Below are 19,286 nucleotides of genomic sequence, written 5' to 3'. Positions count from 1 at the left end.
TAACCATAGACAAAACAGGGTTGAAAGAGACTATGTAATTGACATGGTTAGGGACAGTGGATATGCTAGAAACAAGAACAGCATGGACTCATAACAATGTATTTGAGGTCAGAAGGAAACAAGGTTCATAAGTCAGCAATATTAATATTCCTGTTTCGTATGCAGAAGGTGGATGCATTCCTCATCTTGTTCCAATAACAGAAAGGATTACCATTTACGAGCATTTTAATGAACACATTGGGATAATTAATTTGGACAAGACCACCTGCCAGCATACTTGCACCATTCAAGATTAATTGAACTAATAAGAGTAGCAGCTAGTGATGGACAGGACAATATCAAAAAGGCAAGATAGAGCTGGCTGATGCAGCCAGAGAATACTGTCACAAGTTGTTCTAAATGACATCTCCAAGACAACAAACAGGCACCTTACACCCGATATATTAGTAATGCCAGGCAAAAACTTCAAGTATCAAGGTAGCAAAGCACATGAGCTCTATTAAGACTAGAGCATCTTTGTGACTAACTCCTTTAACCTTATCCACATTTTCCTGTGTATGGTTGGCAGCCCTTTAGGGCAGAGATTTTGCAGCAATAGAGCACCTAACATGTATGCTACTACTAAAGCTGCGGGCATGAAAATTAAAAATACAGTGGTGCCTCGCAAGACGAAATTAATCCGTTCCGTGAGGCTCTTCGTATAGCGGTTTTTTCATCTTGCGAAGCAAGCCCATTGACAGCTTAGCAGATTAGCGCTATTAGCGGCTTTTAGCGATTAGCTGTTAAGCGGCTTATCAGCAGATCAGCTAATAAGCGGCTTAGCGCCTTAGGAAAAGGGGGGAAAAACCTGCAGGAACTCGCAATACATTTTCGTCTTGCGAAGCAAGCCCATAGGGAAATTTGTTTTGCGAAGCGCCTCCAAAACGGAAAACCCTTTCGTCTAGCGGGTTTTCCGTCTTGCGAGGCGTTCGTCTTGCGGGGCACCACTGTAATATTTAAACCTAAGGACATTTGTACTTATTAGGGAACGAAGAAAAGAAAATTATGACTAAAAGTGGGACACTAAACCACAAATATTCCATTGCATTGCTGTTTCAATATTCAGTCCAGGGTTCAACAACCCTATAAAAATAGCAGATGTTCTTTACAACAGACACTCACTGTTTTTTCATATAGGTTATCACAATTGTACAGAATTCCGAAGTGTGTTCTTTAACGTGTGTTTAAGAGAACAATTATTGTTTGCCAATGAATAGATTGGATAGGGCCACAATAGAAAAGTTGATTACTACTTCTAGAAGTTGGATAATTTTTCTCCTTGCTGCACCCTTTGGGCAGGGAAGTTTCCTTTGTCAGAGGGTGAATTTAAAGAGTCCAAAGAGATAACAGTACTTAATGTAGACCTATTGAATCAACTGTGGTTGACATCAAGTTGCTGTACAAATGTGTTGCATGGCTTCTGGACTCTACTGGTAGAAATAAATAGCCAAAAATGCTAAAATCCAGACACTTATCTTCTACCCTTGCCCACCCAAGATAAGATACAGAGGAGCTACAGGCGTTCTGTCAATAAGAAATATAGGAGACCACATATCTGGAGAGATCTTTTAAAAAAAATAAATAAAAATAAACAAATATTAATTTACACTCCACCAATCTTATATCATGGAACCAGAAGCCATATAATATTTGTCAAAGCCAGTCTACAATCTATTGTGTGATGGTAAGTTGTTCCATTCTCAGGTGTTTGCCAGGTGTAGAGAAAAGAATAAACAAAGTACTTCACCTTATCAACTCAGACAAGGAGATAGACTTTGGAAACCCAACTCAAGTTTCTGTCCCATTTCAGCAAAAAAGATTGTCTGAATTCTGTACTTTTTCTTTCACTGTCATGTAAGGTCTCACTTACAGGAACTCCCATTTCAATGTGCAACATAACCACAGATCTTCCAAGTTGATTGATTAAATGCTTATTTTTAAACTTGTTATGCTTTTGTATAAATGACCACCAAAGTGGTGGCAGGAGAGGCTTGGGTAATAAGTGTATTGACAGGAGAAATGCAGAATGTCTACTGAATTCTGGAGGGCTTTTGTACACATGATTGCACAATCATGAGGTGGTGGTTCTTTCAATGAAAGCAGGAGACTTCTGAATCCTGTACCATCAATCAGATTCTGCAAAGTTTTCTGCGCACATTACAGGTCACAGTATCAGCCCCAATCTCAACTCCACATGCTCTGAATCTATTTACCTGAATTACACATTAGGTATGGGTAAGGAACAGCAACTGCTTGGGGAAATGTAAGGTTTTCAAGATGCTGAAATGTTTCACTTAAGGGTGAAACATATTCACTCTTACTTCAGAAGGAAAAACCCTCAATGTCTGATCTGCCCAGAATGCTGGGCAAGCAGCAGGATTAGCACACTTTCAAGCTTCACTATAGGAAAATATTTAGTGGAAGACAGACCAAACAGAAAGCACCCATTTTCAAATGCTTTTGTGGAAAGGACTCCACCGCACATGTGATTTTGAGGAGTTTATTAAAGGAAAAGTGAAGCATCAGTTTTAAATTGTACAAAAGGAAAAAACCTCAAATTGTAAATGTACAATTTACAGAATTACTAGCAAAACCAATCAAGGAGACACATTTTTAAAAACCTATTGACCGCAAACTGAACTGGAAACCCATTGGAGGTAACTTACTTGTAAACGGCTTTTCTTTTACAGAATTCTATAAGGATCAATTAAAATTCAATTTTCCATATGAAGGGCTGTGGAGCACAAGCTTTGTCTCTGATGGATTTAAACCACCAGCAGCTATGCCACTCTGCCCACTACACTGATGTGCTACTGCACCATTTGTGTCCACTGTTTTGGGAGAACTTGCACTTTGTCCTGAAGCACCAACTCAGTGACTTTAGCAACTTTTCAATTCCTAAACAACTGCCTTGCTTGAATTATTAGATGTTTTTGGCAACCAAAATTTGAGTACTGTACAATTTTAGGAGGGGAAATCCCAACTAAATGATTTGATTTAAATGTTGTCTTTGTCTCCCAAAAGGCAAGTAAGCATTGGATGCACCTTGAATTCAATAAAAGGACCTTTATGGGAGGTAGGTCAGAGTTATTTTGCAACTGCTATCAAAAAACACCTCTGAAGCAGGTATATTAGAACTGGGTCAATTTAGATCTGCTTTAAAGCACACTAACATTTAAACTCCAAAAAGAAGACTAGTTTGGCCTCATTTTTACAAATGTTCTTATTAACAGGAGCTGTGCTCACCTCCGAGGAACAAAATCAGTCCTTTAACTACATTAGCAGCTACCAGGAAGAATCATAATATCAAAGCAGAGTGAAAGTCCAGATCATTGAAGACACTGAAAATATCTTAGAACAAATAATTAGCTGATTGTTTTTTGGATTGTTCTGCTTTTTAGAAAATCATTTAATAATTACTCTTAATAATGCACAGTTAACACTGAGAATGTAGCTGTATTCCATTGTAAGCTTAAGAACGTCACCATCTAAGCACAAGTTTCTATGCAGCACATACAGTAAATCTAACTGGCAAAATTAATTTACAAAAATAGCACAAAAGGGTATTTACGGCATGGAAAGTTAGACACTTCTCTATGGTACAGTTAAAATTGCTTTGAAAATGCAAGTGTGACTTCTGTCTCCCTCCTCCCACCACCCCACCCGGTGATTTGCATTCCTCAGGAAAGTTGCTGCTTTTGTACCTCAGATCTGACAGGCCATGAAATAGGTAGTAGAAACAGCAAATAGATTACTTTAGAACCACTGGTTTGTTTTTCTGAGAATATTTTATTTGCTGGTATAAGTTGCTAAAAATGCACAGAACAAGTACCAATAGAAAATGTGCTGTTTGTGTGTTCCCCTAGTGCTATATAAAATGAATGTTACACAGCGTCTGTTGGAAAAGTGGCTTATGGACACCTCTTATTTTATGCCCTCTTATAAATAAAAAATAAATCTTCTCAGAAGTATAAAATCTGGGGATTTTTTCTTTTCAGAATCTGACTTTTTGGCAGAGATGCATACACCTGACTTCTAGCCTCTTTTGCAAGAGTGATCCACTCTCAATGGTCAGAGAGGATCTAGAAGTGTACCATACTGCTAGTCACATCCAGTGCGTTTAACAACACTTCTCCAGCCAGGATGGCCTGCTGATAGCATCACTGCTGGTCAATGGCTGACAGGCATAAATTTAATAAAATGGCTAGCTTCTAAAACATAAAAAGGCAAATGTTAAAACATTTTGAAGTTGTACAGCAGAAAAATAAAGTTAAAAAGTTTTGTTTTCATTCAATGTTTTCTGAAAATGTGTAGAACAGTGTTTATTTTTTAACTGTTTTAATTTAAAAGCTTCTCCCCATCCAGGAAAAAAAACCTGCATTAGGACTGTCAAGGACAGGGAAACAAATGATTTGTAGGTCAGCCTTTCTGAGGTGACTGGCCAATATTCCTTGTTTCATTAAGAAGCTCCTCTTCTCTCTCATTACAAAAAGGAAATGACCTTAATAATTTGGTTAAAAATCAAACCAAATCACATCAAAAATGTGGTTTTCATATAAGCTATCACAGTATATAGGCCTTGAGCTCTAAAGAACAGAGTTCCACATTTGTATAGTGTCTTCGCCAGACTTCAGAACATTGGCATTCCAAATCCCTGGGAAAGATAATTGAGAACAAAAGTTACGCACAGGAGAATCCTTTGCAGCTCCAAGTGGCAAACAATACCTTGTGAAATCTTACCGAATCATCTTCAATGATAGCTGCGGAGTCAAAGAAATCTGGCCTCAATTCAGCTCTTTCTCGTCTGTTTCTTGAAGGGGGCTGGAAAAGAAATATTTTGTCATTGTCAGAGGCAGCAGGAGCAGCCAAGACAGCAAGCGTTAGGAAGGGCTTTTTGTCTATTCCTATCACCAATAGCAACTAATGTGAATTAAGAGCAATCTGAACAGTGAGTGGTATAAATGGCAACTTTTGTTGCCAATTCAGGAGCAACACTTAACCAACAAGAAGAGATCCCTGAATATGGAAGGGAGAGATAGCTCAGGATAGAAGACAGAGGGGGGCAGGGAGCCCAACCTACTATAGAAAAAACAACAACCAAGCAATAAAACTAAGAAAAAAGACAGAGCATACTAACAAATCACAAATACAGAGAGAGAAAGAAATAGATTGTGAACCCCCAAGGCAAGTCTGGACATGCAAGCCCCCTGAACGATCTCATCTCAAAACCATGGCAGCCAGCTCAGGGGAGGTGTCCTAGAGCTCAAACGAGCTCTATATTTTTAATTTCTATTACAGTACTCCTATGTGACTAACAGCAGCAGCAAATTCTTGTACCCCAGTCACTGGGCGGCTTTCAACAAAGTATAAAGGGACACACCAAAAATTAAAATCTTCTTAAAACATGCTTGTCTTCAGATGTCTTTGAAAAGCCACTGAGGATTTACTGACCAGATCAATGACCATGGTGTCTTCAAATTCTTCATTCATGTCCTCTAACTGGCCTCGTGAAGACATCATTACATCTTCAAAGATGGGCTCAGCATCATCCTCCATTAGACCCCGCCTTGTTGGAAGAAAAAAGGAATATGAATACGTTGGTAATGAGATCAAACATATAATTGCTGGTCCTACTGGGTAGATACAGACTGAAGCATAGGATACTGTTGGCATCTGTCTGTATCAAGAGACAATGGGGTGCGGCTCTGGGGCTGAAGTGAAACCACTGTGTTAGCAGAAATGAAGTGACCTCCCTGGGGTGCAAGCCTAGGCAGAGTGTTAAGGAGCTCATCAGCTGCCCCAATGATAATACTATCTTCTCTGCCTCACTGATGTGGTCCAAAGGAAAGCAGGGAAATACGTTTGGAATTAGTTTGGCTACAGGAGTTGCCAGAAGGAGGAATATAAGGCATCATCCAACTGTTTTTGGGACTCCACTCTGGATTTCTGCAGGGCTTACCCCTTAGCCTTTTCTTCTCCCAAGGATATGCCGCAAGCAGCAGAGATTTAGGAACAGTCTTCCTTCTCGTACATGGGCTACCTTCACATCTTGACAAGCCCCATCTGCCCCTCACTTCCCTCTACAGCATGTGGAGAAACTGCCTTCTTGACCACTGGATCCACTATTGGTCTTGTCCACTCAATCTGCTGGAGCCTATCTTTACACGCAGGGGAGTCCCTAACTCACCAAGGGTTTGAGACCCATAGGCTACCCTCACCTGGCTTAGTTGGCCAGTCAAAGCTGTTCCTGACACAGCCTGACAGCCTCTAGGAGTCACAGGTGAGAGCTGAGTGCAGGGTGGGGACCAAAGATGGACAAACTACCCCAGAAGGAGCACATGTCCCCCATCAGATACTCCCCCTTAAGCATAAGATAGGGAAGCTTGTTACTGCTCTTGCTCTTCCTCTCCACAAGGAACTAAATCAGTCTCCATTTACAACATTGTTATCCATGAACATATGGACCTCTGTTTGATTTCCACAAGAAAGAACACCCGCCCAACTTCTCAGAAATCTCCTTGCATCTACAGAAGCATGGTCTGCAAAATTATGAGACTCAATGGATGCATAAGTGCAAATGCCTCATCTCAATTTAAAAAAAAGAAAAGAAAAGCCTTTTACCACTGAGATGCAGATATTTGCTAAAGCACTTGCTCAACACAATTGGTCTACTGTACCACTGTGGTTAAGCCTTTAGGTATGCTCTTGATTCTTTTAATGTACTTTAATTCTGTTCAGCAGAATACAGAAGCTTGCACACCATTTCAGCTCCATAATTTAGGTACTACAGCACCAATCACATGCAAACATCCCAAGATAAGCCAACCTATGACATGAACTAGGGCCTGCAACAAGTTCCATTAATGCAACTTTTAACCAGCCGAAGAGACTACCATCACTGTACACAGTACAGTTGTAGTTCAACGGTGTCTACCAATCCAAATACTGTGGCAAGCCTTATTCCACATCATAGCTTTGTTTGTGTGCGCTGTATATCTTTCTAGAGTTGCTGGATGCCAAGTGGCTAATAATACAACTAACCAAATTTCGCTTACAAACCCCTGAATTATTAGTGTATATCTAACTTAATTCAGCACTGGGATCTGAATACTTACACTGCATGCCTTACACCACTTCGTCCTTTCATGTAGCTCATTCCCGTCCTGTCCTTTCGACTTAAGTCTTCTAATTTCTGTTGGCCCAGCCAAGATATCTGCATCTGAGGACTGAAGAATATGGTCATTCAGTCACAGGATGGATGCCCGACATATTTTGATGTTACCTTGAACCAGTTACCATCTCTTAAGACTAATCTACCTCACTAGGTTTTTGTGCGGATAAAAAGGGCATGGGGAAGAAAACAATGTATCCCACTCCTAGCTCCTGAGAGGAATGAAATGATAAAAACGTGATAGTAAAGTAGAATACCCCCCCTCGTTTTTTTACACTGGCTCTGCCCTTCCAGGGTGCAGCGCTTAAAGCACAATATTTTGTGCCTCAGAAAAATGCAATACTTTACCCTGGTTGTTTTTGCCATGTGGAATGTGATTGCATTATCTATCACAAGTTCTGTTTTTGTCTGGAAATCTTTTGTTTTGTCTTTTAGAAGAAAGGGGCAGTTGTGCTGCCAGTCACAACTTGGTGATATTTTTAAACAAACAGAAAACTTTAAAGAATACTTGGGAAGCTCTGCACTAAACCCCCCCTTGCCAAATTCCTTTGTTTCGGTTCAAAAACAGAAAGAATAGGAAGACTGCATTTGTATTAGTTTATGAAAGTGAGTTTTTAAATTAAACTTTTCTGGTAGAATTTTCATTCCAGCAGCATTTTAAATAGGAATTTCCTTTTACAATGGAAGCATTTCATTGGTACATACTTGTGCAAAAAATCCTGCTCAGATCCAGGTTCTGACTCGTGTTCCTGAATTTGCTCCCCAATTTGCCGAGTGTTCTCTCTCAGCACCGTTGATGTGAGTTGTGGAGTCTGTAGAGCACCTGGAGTTTGGATGCTGTCATTTCTATTCAGCCAGGAGCCTTCAATATTCTCATCTGACAAAAGATAATAAACTATTACACACCACAAAGGTTTGGTGCTATTGCCATTTTTAAATTGTGCTGATAATATACCATTTATTTTAAACAGTTTATAAAAATTTAGTTTTCTGTCACATTGAACAAATGAAGATTAATAAATCTAGCATTTTTCTTCAGGTTGAGCTCTAATGTATTACTTCTGTGCCATTAAAAAGACACCAGCTCTACAACAGAAATGTTTATTGCATAATCTATTTTTCTTCACAGACATATTGTAGGCATTAGGATTTCAGCATTATAGGGGATTTTTTCCATATGGTGTTTGCATCATGGTTCCTCCCACCTCTGCAACTATATAAATCTCTTGGTTAATTTGAGACATGAACCAAAGGACTTATCTCCTTTGACTGGTAGCGTGTTTATGTTTTTTATGTTTTTTGTTTCTTAAACTTACTGTGCTAGATTCTAATTATGTTACTTTGTTGTGTTCTTTGTTTATAACCTTTTCATAATAAATCGGTTTTGAAAAGCTGCATAGACGTTGCAAAATAACAAAATATTAATAATTGAGGAACCCAATCTCCTACCCAACTGCTTGTGAAACCTTAAGCAAGCTGCTCTGCAGGATTTTTTTTTTTTAATATTTCATACCAATCTGTTTAATATATAAATATAGTATCTGGTGATCTTGGCAAGTGAATTTTGTGTCATTCCCCCAAATCCACTAATTTGCCTGACTTCTTGATACAAGGAGTATATTGACCTTTTAGGATTACTCTAAAAAACCTGCAAAGCTTTCTACATTCTCACTGTTCTTACTTCCTCTTTCTCTTGAATGTGGAACCAAACACATCTGATATACCTTCAGTAGAAGCATGCGTACACACATTTACTCAATCAACTCTATTGCTGCACTAAGAGAAGGCCCCTACAAGATTTGGTCTATTCACTTTTTCAAACATCTCAAGCTAAGATATTTGGGAAACAGGATAAACTTGCAAGCAGTCTCGCCCAGCCTAATCTCAGTCTAAACAGATGATTTCCCCATCCTGGGAATCTTACCTAAGAGAAAACAAAATTTATATGCCACAATGTTTGCTTTTATAGTTTTGAGGCCTGCCAATTGCTCTCTTTATCAACAAAACCTTTAAGTATGAAAAGATCAGACAAACTCAATACTGCAAATATCTGAAAGACCACCTTAATCCCAGCAAGCTTTCTTGGCTGTTAAGATCAGCAGAAGGGTTCTCTCAGTAGTTCTGCTACCTGCACAAGTGCGGGGAAATAGTGGCCCAGAAGAGGGATTTTTCTGTGGCAACCCCTAAATTGTGGAACTTCATACAAATTCCCTACACAGTTCTCACTTATGCTGAAGATACCTCTGTGTCCTGGTTTTTGACAGTTAGGGTCCATCTCTTTGATTTGATCTATCTTATTCTCTTTTTGTTTAGAACTGTATTACTTGTTTTCATAATTGAATATGTTGTTGTAACAGGCCCTGAGACCCTATGGTGAAGGGTGGGTAATAAATCTTATAAACAAAGAAACAAAGATCTGTGTACTAGAAGCTACCTATGCACAATGTGAAGTAACTTTATGAAAGTGCTTTACTCATACAATGTAAAAATAGGACTTTTAATGAGATTCAAAGCCACTAGAATCTCCAGGAAAGCTTTGACTAACTTCTGTGAAAAGGCCTGGAAGGTTTTTATTTTTTGCTTTTTCTATTTCTGCCTAAATAATGGGTTGTTTAAATTTCAACCCTTAACCCCCTTGCTGTCAAATGATGTTCCAATAAGAGATGCCACTCTCAAATCCTGAGGTCTATTTCAACAGCATGAAGTCAAAGAAAGTTTCACTTTTTTTGTCAGGTGCAATTCTGGTCTACAAAGTAACAGGCATTCTTCAAACCCATACTTACCCTCAACTCTTTTCTTGTGAAGTGGAGGCCGGCCTTTCTTATTTCTCACTGAAGAGGCTTTGCTGCTACTGCTTCCACTATTTACGGACATCCTATCATCTTCCCCACCCGTAACTAATGAATTTCTGTAGGAAATCAGTGGAAGCCATACATCTTCCCTCCTTTCCATCATCTGTTCTGTTAGGAACTTCTCCAGGTAAGTGTGACTGGCGGCAGAAGACAGCAAGAGGATAAATTAATAAAATATGAATAAAATAGCTTTAGTAATCACAGTATCACTTCTGCCTTAATTAGCCATCAGATGTTCTGCATTATACCAGGGTCATCTACATTCAGAGGGAAATTTACCCTGACTGTTCGGGGGGGGGTATAGTTTTCCTACCAATAGCTAAAAACTGATATATTTGGGGGATGGGGTTATGTGGGGTGGACACATATAGGGATTTCCATGTGCACATGTAATGTATTAACAAAACTTCACACACAAACACTATGACACAGACTCCCTTAGCTACTTGGTTTCATTTTTTTCCATCCACAAGAGCAGCAGAAATTTTCTGGTTGTTGCAGCTGGCAATATTTATATGCAGATTTAGAATATGCAGGCTCAGGCTGTGCAAGGTTATATAAGAGAATAATATTTATTTATTTAAAGATCAATATATCCTCGTCAACTGCCCAGTGTCTTCTTTCAACCAAAGCTGCTACATAAGGATTAGATTTATTCCTAATATAGTTGTAGCTTGGTTCGTGAACACCTTGCGAGTCTAATGTTTTGGCTTCCAAATGCCACAAACCCGGAAATAAGTGTTTCAGTTTGCAGGAGCTTCCTGTAGCCAATCAGAAGCCCCACGCCTTGGTTTCCAAACATTTTGGAAGTCGAACGGACTTCCGGAACGGATTCCGTTTGACATCCGAGGTACCACTGTATCGTTTTTGTGAAGCCAAACTACCTTTTAATATTATTATTATTTACACTGTGTTCACAAATGTACTAAGCATATATACAAGGACTAAAAATCTGCAAAACCTATGTGCAAATAATTTATCATTGAAAAATTAATACAAAATAAAGGGAGAAGAAGCAGTTTTCAAAGCATTATGCATAGTCAGAATACAATTTCAGCATCCTCAGGCTAGCACACAAACAAACTAAAGGAACTTGAGCCTGAAGACCTAGCCTGTAAAAGCAATCCAACTCATGAGATCTTGCCAGTTCTTGCTCCCCCAACCCTCACAAAGAGGACAGGCGATCAGGAGGATAAGCCTCCTCTTCTAGAGTCAAGGTACATTTATTACCTGTCTACACGGCTTCAGAGTATGAGACAGGATGCTATGGGAACATGGTTTTAAGAATAGATAATCCATAGTTCCCTGAATCCAAACAGTTTGAACCTTTGTGGATTCCAAAGCCAGTTACAGAAATTGCCATTACACGTAATTTCAAACAGCAGATAATTCTTAGCTTCCTGTATACAGATCAATAACATTCCTCTTTAGCCAGGCATCCAACCATTAATCTATGGCCTTTTAAAAGCGGGGGTGGGGGTGTTATGATTTTTCTGTGATCATGTTTTTAATGTTGTACACTGCCCTGGAATCTTCAGATTAAGAGTGGTATATAAATTGAATAAACAACAACAAAATAAACATACAATCAGCAAAACAGTACTTACACTGTCTTTTTGTCCTGCCGCAGGAGTTTAGAAGAAAATTCACTAAGCACTTCCAAGAAAGCAAGGTTAGGAGGAGGATATTCTTGGCCTTTCTGATTCTGATATTTAAAAGCAAATTCTATGCCATCTCTGTAATAAGATTCAAAGGACATAACTGATTTATTTGCAACACTATACTGCCCAATAACTAATACTCTCTGTGCAGTGAACAGCTTAACATAAAAGCCATATTTCAAAAAACAAAACAAAACAAGGAAATGGAAATAGCCACCACAAATAACTGAACCACCACCAGCAAACTTTTTAAAAAGCACTAAAGGAGCTTAAGAATTTTAAAAGCCTGGGACTAAAAGAAGTATAATGAGGGTGTCAAGTGAGCCTCTCTACAGAGGACATTCCACAACCAGGGCACCACCCCTGAAAAAGCCCTCCTTCAAATATCCCACCCCATCAAACTTCATTCTACAGTGGAATGTGGAAAAGGGCCTCTAAATATGACTTTAGAGTCTGGTATACATAGGAGGATGCAATCCTTCAGGTACCCTGTGTCACAAGGGCATTTAGGATTTAAAAGGTAATGCCTAAACTTTGAAGAGGACTGGGAAACATACTGGCAGCCAGTGCATATGAAAAATGAGGGACGTAACATAGGCATATTGGTCAGTTCCTGTTAATAAATCTTGCCTGGTTTTGGACCAGCTGAAGTTTCTAGACTCTTTTCAAAGACATCCCCATTATATAATGCACTGCTGCAATCGAACTAGGACACCAGGGCATGAATAATTGTTATTTGGACATTTATCTGTCCATGTAATGCCACAGTTGAGCTCTTAGTCAAAGGTGATAAAAGGCACCCCAAGCCAATGAGACAATTTCTATCACTTTAGGCACCAGAAGTCAAATGTTCCAGTTTACCACCTAATCTGGCAGAATCTAGAGAGGGAGATGGAATTGCTATACATCCCACTAGTCAAGGATTTTAAAATATTAAACTAATACAAACAGAAATTTATCTCCAACACCAGCATATTTCTCATAAGCATATATGCTGAATTCATAAACAGAAAGAACAGCAAATTGCTGTTATTATTTGACAAACTGACACGATTCCACACTAAAAATTTCTCACACAGGTTAAGTGCCTTTTAGTGTATCCCTTGTCACTCACTTGTGTAACGTGGCTACAGCCTCTCTCGTCTTGATCTGGTCCAGGCCAAAAGTAAGAGCAAACCTTCGGGCCAACTCCTTAATCCCACTGACATGGGCTGATGTCCTGTCCAAGTTAGGACCTTGCTCTTGAACAAGCTCGTTAAACAGCTAAAGAAAGAATTGAATGGTTAAAATTTTAAACACAAGTGTTTCAAATGGAAGTCTGCAGCATATACATGGGTGTCAGCTGCCATGTAATAAATATTTAGGGTTAAATGAATTTGTTTCAACACTGGGAATGAATGACAACAAATCTATTAATTATGTCTAACAACAGTAAAAAGAAGTGGTCAGCAGCAAGAAATATAGCAGTTGGGGGGGGGGAACTTCCACTTTAATTCAGAACTGTTTCACAAGTTCCAATTCTTGATGCCTAAGATTCTTACCTGCTGCAAACTGAGAATGAGGGTTTTTGCACACTGAATTTTATCAATTTGCCTTGTTTTACTCAATGTCTCCTTAATTATATCCCCATAGTCATTGTAGTACTAAAAGAAAGAGAGAGAAAACACTCTTTTAGTTGTGACATGTAACATTTAGTCTTGACTATCTTCAATTTTATGTACCCTTTCTATACAGTGGTACCTCTAGTTACGAACTGAATTCATTCCGGAGGTCCGTTCCTAAGCTGAAACCGTTCTTATCCTGAGGCATGATTTTACTAATGGGGTTTCCCAGTGCACAATTTCTCTTCATATCCTGGGGCAAAGTTTACAATCAGGAGCAGCTACTTCCGGGTTAGCAGAATTCATAACCTGAAGCGTTCATAACCAGAGGTACCACTGTATTCTGTTCCCCTTCAGTTGACAATACTTTAGAGTGAATTTAGGGATTTGTGATGAGCTGCATTGGGGGAGGAGAGGAAGAGGAAGCCCTAATGTGTCGTTGGATGTCAATCAGAGGGCTGAATGCACACTCTTTGCTCCTTCAATGGAAGGAGCTTCCATACATAGAATGAGAACTCTGCTCATGGAAGGATTGTTTCCATGAGTGGCACTCTATTTCTATGAATGGAAGCTTCCTATAGATAGGGTTAGTTGGTTTTACATTGTTTGGGCCAAAGAGCTAGCAATCATTCCCACACGCCAATATATTTCAGCTGTATTATTACTAAAAATCATGTAGGATTCATTAAACCATAAAATTATAGAGTTGGAAGGGACCCCAAGGGTCATCTAGTCCAACCCCCTGAGATACAGGATTCAAGGATAATTAAGACTAGACAAAATACTAACTGTCCAATAAGAGTATCATTCAAAACAAGGCAAAACCACATGCTGGAAGTTAATGCAGTTCACAGCACAAATCTGATATTATTATGAGAAATGAAACAATTATGGAACCATACCTTCATATAATGTTTGAAGATATCAGCTGCTGCATGCATGTCTACAATATCATAAATTATAAGTTTGCTAAAGGCAGCCAAAAGGTTTCTTCTCTTGTGTAAAGCTTCAATTTTATTAGCTTCATCCTCTTCATCTCCCTCTAGACATTAAAGCAGTAAAATATTTGTTACCTTTAAAAATGACATTGAACTCGACTTCACAAATTCAACTGGCACTCAATACAATTCACTAAAATATGACTGGATGGTTTAAGTGGGATCACAGTCAGACAGCAATTTGGTGAATACTCAAAATGAATTATGAGTATTGGTAGGAGTTTGAACTCTGGGAGCTGAGCTCTCATTGTAACTAAGCCACAAATTTGACATTTTGACTAGTCTAGTAATTGCATTTGCACATCATAATAAAGCATGGTTTAGTGAAATATGCATGAGAAACAGCAGGCCTCCTCCCTCCACCCTGTGGCTGGGAGAAGGTCCTCAGAAGCTTTTAGTTTGAGTTTTAGATAACCATCATGCTGTCTGACGCAACAAATTGTGGTTAATGTTAACCATGGGCAGTTTCAGACAAGCCAACTTCAAATCCTACTTACTGGAGCTGTCTTGTTTGAACTAGCTATGGTTAGTTTGAACACAATTCTATATCTGGATGACACAATGAACTGTTGTTAAATGAAACTGAAAATAAATGCTTTCAAAATCCTCCTCATCCATTAAGTGGTGATGGGAAAGCATGTGAGCCCAAGGCTTATGCACATCATGAGACACCATAGATTATTATTACATGTGAAAATGGCAAGAATATCAAGCAAGATTTTTTAAAGGAAGGATAGCTAACTGAAATTCTATGAAAAATTATTACATCTCAAATTGTTTTCTTTTACTAATCATAATTTTATTTGTTTGTCACCTTTCCATAGTTAAAACTATGATCAAGGCAGCTTACAACATAAAATATTTATATAAACACAAATAAAAGCAGTCATAAGCAATAAATAAAAATACCTTAAAAGTACACAACCAAATTGAACAATTTCCACATAAATCATAAAAATAAAGATACTCCTCCTAAGCAATACTCCAACTGCACGCACCAAAACACTATCAATGCAATATAATCACTTCTGATATTACTTGTAAGAGACTGGTATGCAATGAGTGGTAGCATATACAATAGTGATGGGGGATCTGTGGCGTTCCAGATGTTGCTGGACTACAACTCCCATCATTCCTGATCACTGGTCATACTGCCTAGGTCTATTAGGAGTTGGAAAGCCACAGGTTCTCAATCTCTAATTTACAAGCTTGTGGTATGCTCATCCTCTCTGTGAAACAGATGAATTACTAATGATACCACATTTCACACTCCCTTAAAGTAACCTAGAAATGGGGTTTAGGGGACAAAAACACTGATAAGGAAAGATAAATATGGGGAAATTATAGCCCATAAATGAAATAAACATGATAAATGGGTAAGGTGTGTTGTTTTTGAAGCTATGCGAAAGTATAAATCAAGATAACAAACATTTACCCATGCTCTGGTTCTCATCATCCTGGTCAATGAAGACATGGTCCATTACAAAGCTAAGGAGTTCAGACTGGAGTCCTGAATCTGGATTAAACACCAAAGGTTGAAGACCCTCCCTGCCTCCACTCATCAGCTGGTGGCTAAAAATCATCAACAGATCACAGAGCAGCATGAAAGCCTGGAATACAAAATAACTGCAGTCAATCACTCTGTAGACATCAAGAAAGGCTCAGATTCCAAATGAACAATCTGAAGCATGAGATTTCAACACAAGTATTTGGTGGATCACACAATTCAGCTCTTGCAGAGGAGAACTGCCAATAAAGGGCAATGCTGAACTAAGGAAAGCTGCTTTAGATGAAGCAGCAAGTTATTATTGACTTCTCTAAGTTATTCTTCAGCAATAACTGGGGTGCACGTGTTGAAAAGGTTCAAAGCTGCATGGGTAATAAATCCTTGCCATTACTTCCCAGACAGCTGAAGAAAAGGTGTGTAATAGCTACTATAAATGTGTGTGTGTGTGTATCTATATCTATTTCTATTTCTTTATCTGGAAAGAGATTCCTATTCCATCCCAATGCCTATGCACCATTCAGGAGCAGCTTAAAAATAAGATCATAGATTTCATGAACCAAACCAATCAAGATGTTAATGGCATAATTTACCTTCCCCGCCTCCACAAATTAACATCTGTTTGTTTGGTGTTGTCTCATTTCCACGAATTATTCTATATAGGACACTTAGTTGTTTTTTAAAAGTACAGTATGAACTCTTGAATTCAATGAGAGTGATTCTGACATTACATTAAACTTGAGTGCTTATGGGAGTAAAAGGAAGGAAGTGGCAAGGGAATGAATTGTCCACTGAATTCTGAAATGACACCTAGCTCTTGAGGTTACTTGCAAGTAATTTAAATTAATTCCTTCTGTACATTTAAAGTTCTGATGAAAATAAAGGAAATCTAATTTTTGTGCTGCATGACATGATAAAAACAAATTCTTTGCAATGAAGACACTTAATCTTCATCCAGAATCCAGTCACACAAAATGAAAGCATCTTTGATTCTGTGGCTAATTATATTCATCCTCTGTGAAAGTTGTCCACAACAAACAAAAATGACTTTGGTAGGCAAAAAACAAAACACTTTTGCTAAATTTAAAATGTCTGTGACTTTATTATTCATGTTAATCAATGAATATGTGTGTGTGTATGTTTTAACATGGTGTAAAACACAGCTTTAAAATATTTACTTGACATGTTGAAAAATTGTTGAAATTTCTTTTACCTCTTCTTTGACTGGAGTGTTTACATTTGATAGACACTGTTGGCAAACAGCCAGAAATGATTTCACTGTTTTCCTCAACACCAACAAATCTTCCTGGAGCAAATATTAAACAGGAATTAATTGTTTACATATCAATCGAAGTTTGTCTAGTCAAGACCAAAATAAAAAAGGATTATAGTAGGATTACTGAACAAAGCCCCAGTCCATCAAGACAGCTACTGAGACAGACAGAAAGACAAAAGAAAACTAAATCAAATCACACCATTTATAAAGTAATTTTTGGCCTAGACAAGGCCTGCAAGGTGGTTCAGAATCACTTTTTAGAAATCATATTATAACACGACAGTAAGTTACAGAGACCTGTTCAAACCATAGCCCAAGTAACAGACATATAGTATGAGGGGACAGAAAAATATAATTTGTATAATCTAACAATACAATATTTGGGAGTTTTGTGTGTGTTTCTTTAAAGTGAAAAATTTGTGGAATATTGCCAGTTTCAGCAGATGGGGCTACTCAATCCTCTCCCCTTCCCAAGCTGCTTTGCTCCCCATGAGGTAAAAAATCAAAATAGAAACACTACACACACACACAATATGAGAATCCTGAATCTTTTCCTCTGAGACTGTTGATGCACTTATTCTGGCCTTAACTCTGCAAAAATAGGAAGCTTTACCATCCATGAAGCCCATCATAATCACATACATTCTCAAAATTAGCAAGTTAAGACATCAGGGAGCAATGAGGTAAAACAAAGAGAATGGATGTTACTTTTGCTGCAGACCAGAAAGCTCACTGAACAGATATGACTAATACCTTGATTGAAAAGTTCATACCTTTACACATGCACTCAAACAAAAACAACAGAAAGACCCTCTGCTTCAAGGGTGCTTAATCAATAAAAACAATAGAATAATCTATAGTTCTAAAACACAGCCAGCAAGTTAAAAGTGAAAGGGTCAGAATATAAGAGCTGCAACCATGAACAGGCTCTTTAAAAACCACTAAAAAGCACGGGAGAACAGGACAAGCATCACTTAGTGTCCAAAAGATAACAGATGGTACAAAGGACTAAAGAGGTAGCTTGATAATTTGGTTATCAAGCATTCCCTTAGAGGCAGGCCTTAATTCACATGAAGAAGTACAGTTATAGGAGAAAATTGCACTGTAATCTTGATTTTTCCATGGTAACTATTCCTGAACTTGATATGCAGAGGGTAGTTATAGTGAGTCTGTGAGGAAGCTGCAAGGCCTTCATATAAGAATCTGAGATTATGATGTATAAATCAAATTGACAAGGCTTAACAATGACTTCTGAAGCACATTCAAGAAGTTAAATCTTGTTCTTCTGTTCCAGCTAAGATAGCAAACTAGCACATGTAAACTTTGCTTCAGCCTAGGATGCATTTTCTATCAGTGTCTAGATGAGATGCTAGTCTGAGAAACTCTGCTCTTTTAGAAAGCAAGTGCAAATGCATTAATATTTCACTTAATATATAGGGAAAATCCTGGACTCAAATTAATTCCTTTTAAAAATCTCTATCTACCTCATTTATGTTCACAGCTGTATGAGTTGCTACATTGTAGAAATACTAAACAAACCTAACAATACAATGATACATGGAAGGACACAAAGTGGAGAGCACAGCAGAATCAAATGAGTAACAACACCTTCAGAAAGATTAGAATCCAAATGTTTCTTACTTTTGAAGGAGATCCTTCTGTTATCTTTACCAGCTGCCAGAGAATAGAATAATGGGAACACTGAAGAGCCTGCACCACTATCTGAAACAAAATGGACATAAAATGAAGACAGAAGTGCAAAGTTATGCAATTTGGAACCTAAATAGTTTTTTGTGGGGAAACAGAAGGTTGTATAATCCACTTTTAAAGTGTGTGTGTTTTTTAATCCCCCCTATTTTAGTATACTTTAGCGGCCATTTACTTATCTTTGAAGCTAGAAAAGAAAAACTGAGACTTTCACAGTAGTTTAAAACAATGATCAAGTTTTAGACAGTACAGAAACATATACTGAGCATTCTGACTTCTGGTTTCAGCCAGGTGATTCCCAAACTAGAAATGCTTTAGTTCGATAATATGAACATTGCTATGATTACTAGAGCACAACATCAACGTCACCACAAGTGACCTCAAGGAGGCATCACAGAATTACAAGAAAGCATTAGGTAGCTGAAGAAACATTTAATTGTGAAGTATTGACAAATTCTTTATTACAGATAAAGACAA

The 19,286-nt window shown here is 38.2% G+C and overlaps 1 protein-coding gene across 1 annotated transcript in view; it reads right to left on the bottom strand.

Annotated features, from left to right (window-relative positions):
• Nucleotides 1-2,525: 2,525 nt before the first annotated feature.
• Nucleotides 2,526-19,286, bottom strand: part of STAG1 (STAG1 cohesin complex component) — a 107,297-nt gene continuing 90,536 nt past the window's right edge. The window contains exons 22-34 of the mRNA XM_081863497.1: nt 18,744-18,824; nt 17,040-17,132; nt 15,758-15,932; nt 14,227-14,366; nt 13,265-13,366; nt 12,838-12,986; nt 11,670-11,798; nt 9,994-10,199; nt 7,916-8,087; nt 7,155-7,265; nt 5,491-5,605; nt 4,780-4,860; nt 2,526-4,693 (exon numbers count right to left, since the gene is read on the bottom strand). Coding sequence (XP_081719623.1) covers nt 4,670-4,693; nt 4,780-4,860; nt 5,491-5,605; nt 7,155-7,265; nt 7,916-8,087; nt 9,994-10,199; nt 11,670-11,798; nt 12,838-12,986; nt 13,265-13,366; nt 14,227-14,366; nt 15,758-15,932; nt 17,040-17,132; nt 18,744-18,824 — 1,578 coding nt within the window. The 3' untranslated portion in view covers nt 2,526-4,669. The remainder of the gene's footprint in view (nt 4,694-4,779; nt 4,861-5,490; nt 5,606-7,154; nt 7,266-7,915; nt 8,088-9,993; nt 10,200-11,669; nt 11,799-12,837; nt 12,987-13,264; nt 13,367-14,226; nt 14,367-15,757; nt 15,933-17,039; nt 17,133-18,743; nt 18,825-19,286) is intronic.

The sequence above is a fragment of the Podarcis erhardii genome, assembly GCF_964252035.2.
Source record: "Podarcis erhardii genome assembly, chromosome: 5".
Taxonomy (NCBI): Eukaryota; Metazoa; Chordata; class Lepidosauria; order Squamata; family Lacertidae; genus Podarcis; species Podarcis erhardii.
Note: the sequence above shows the minus strand (reverse complement) of the source record. Positions and strands in the feature narration are given on the sequence as shown.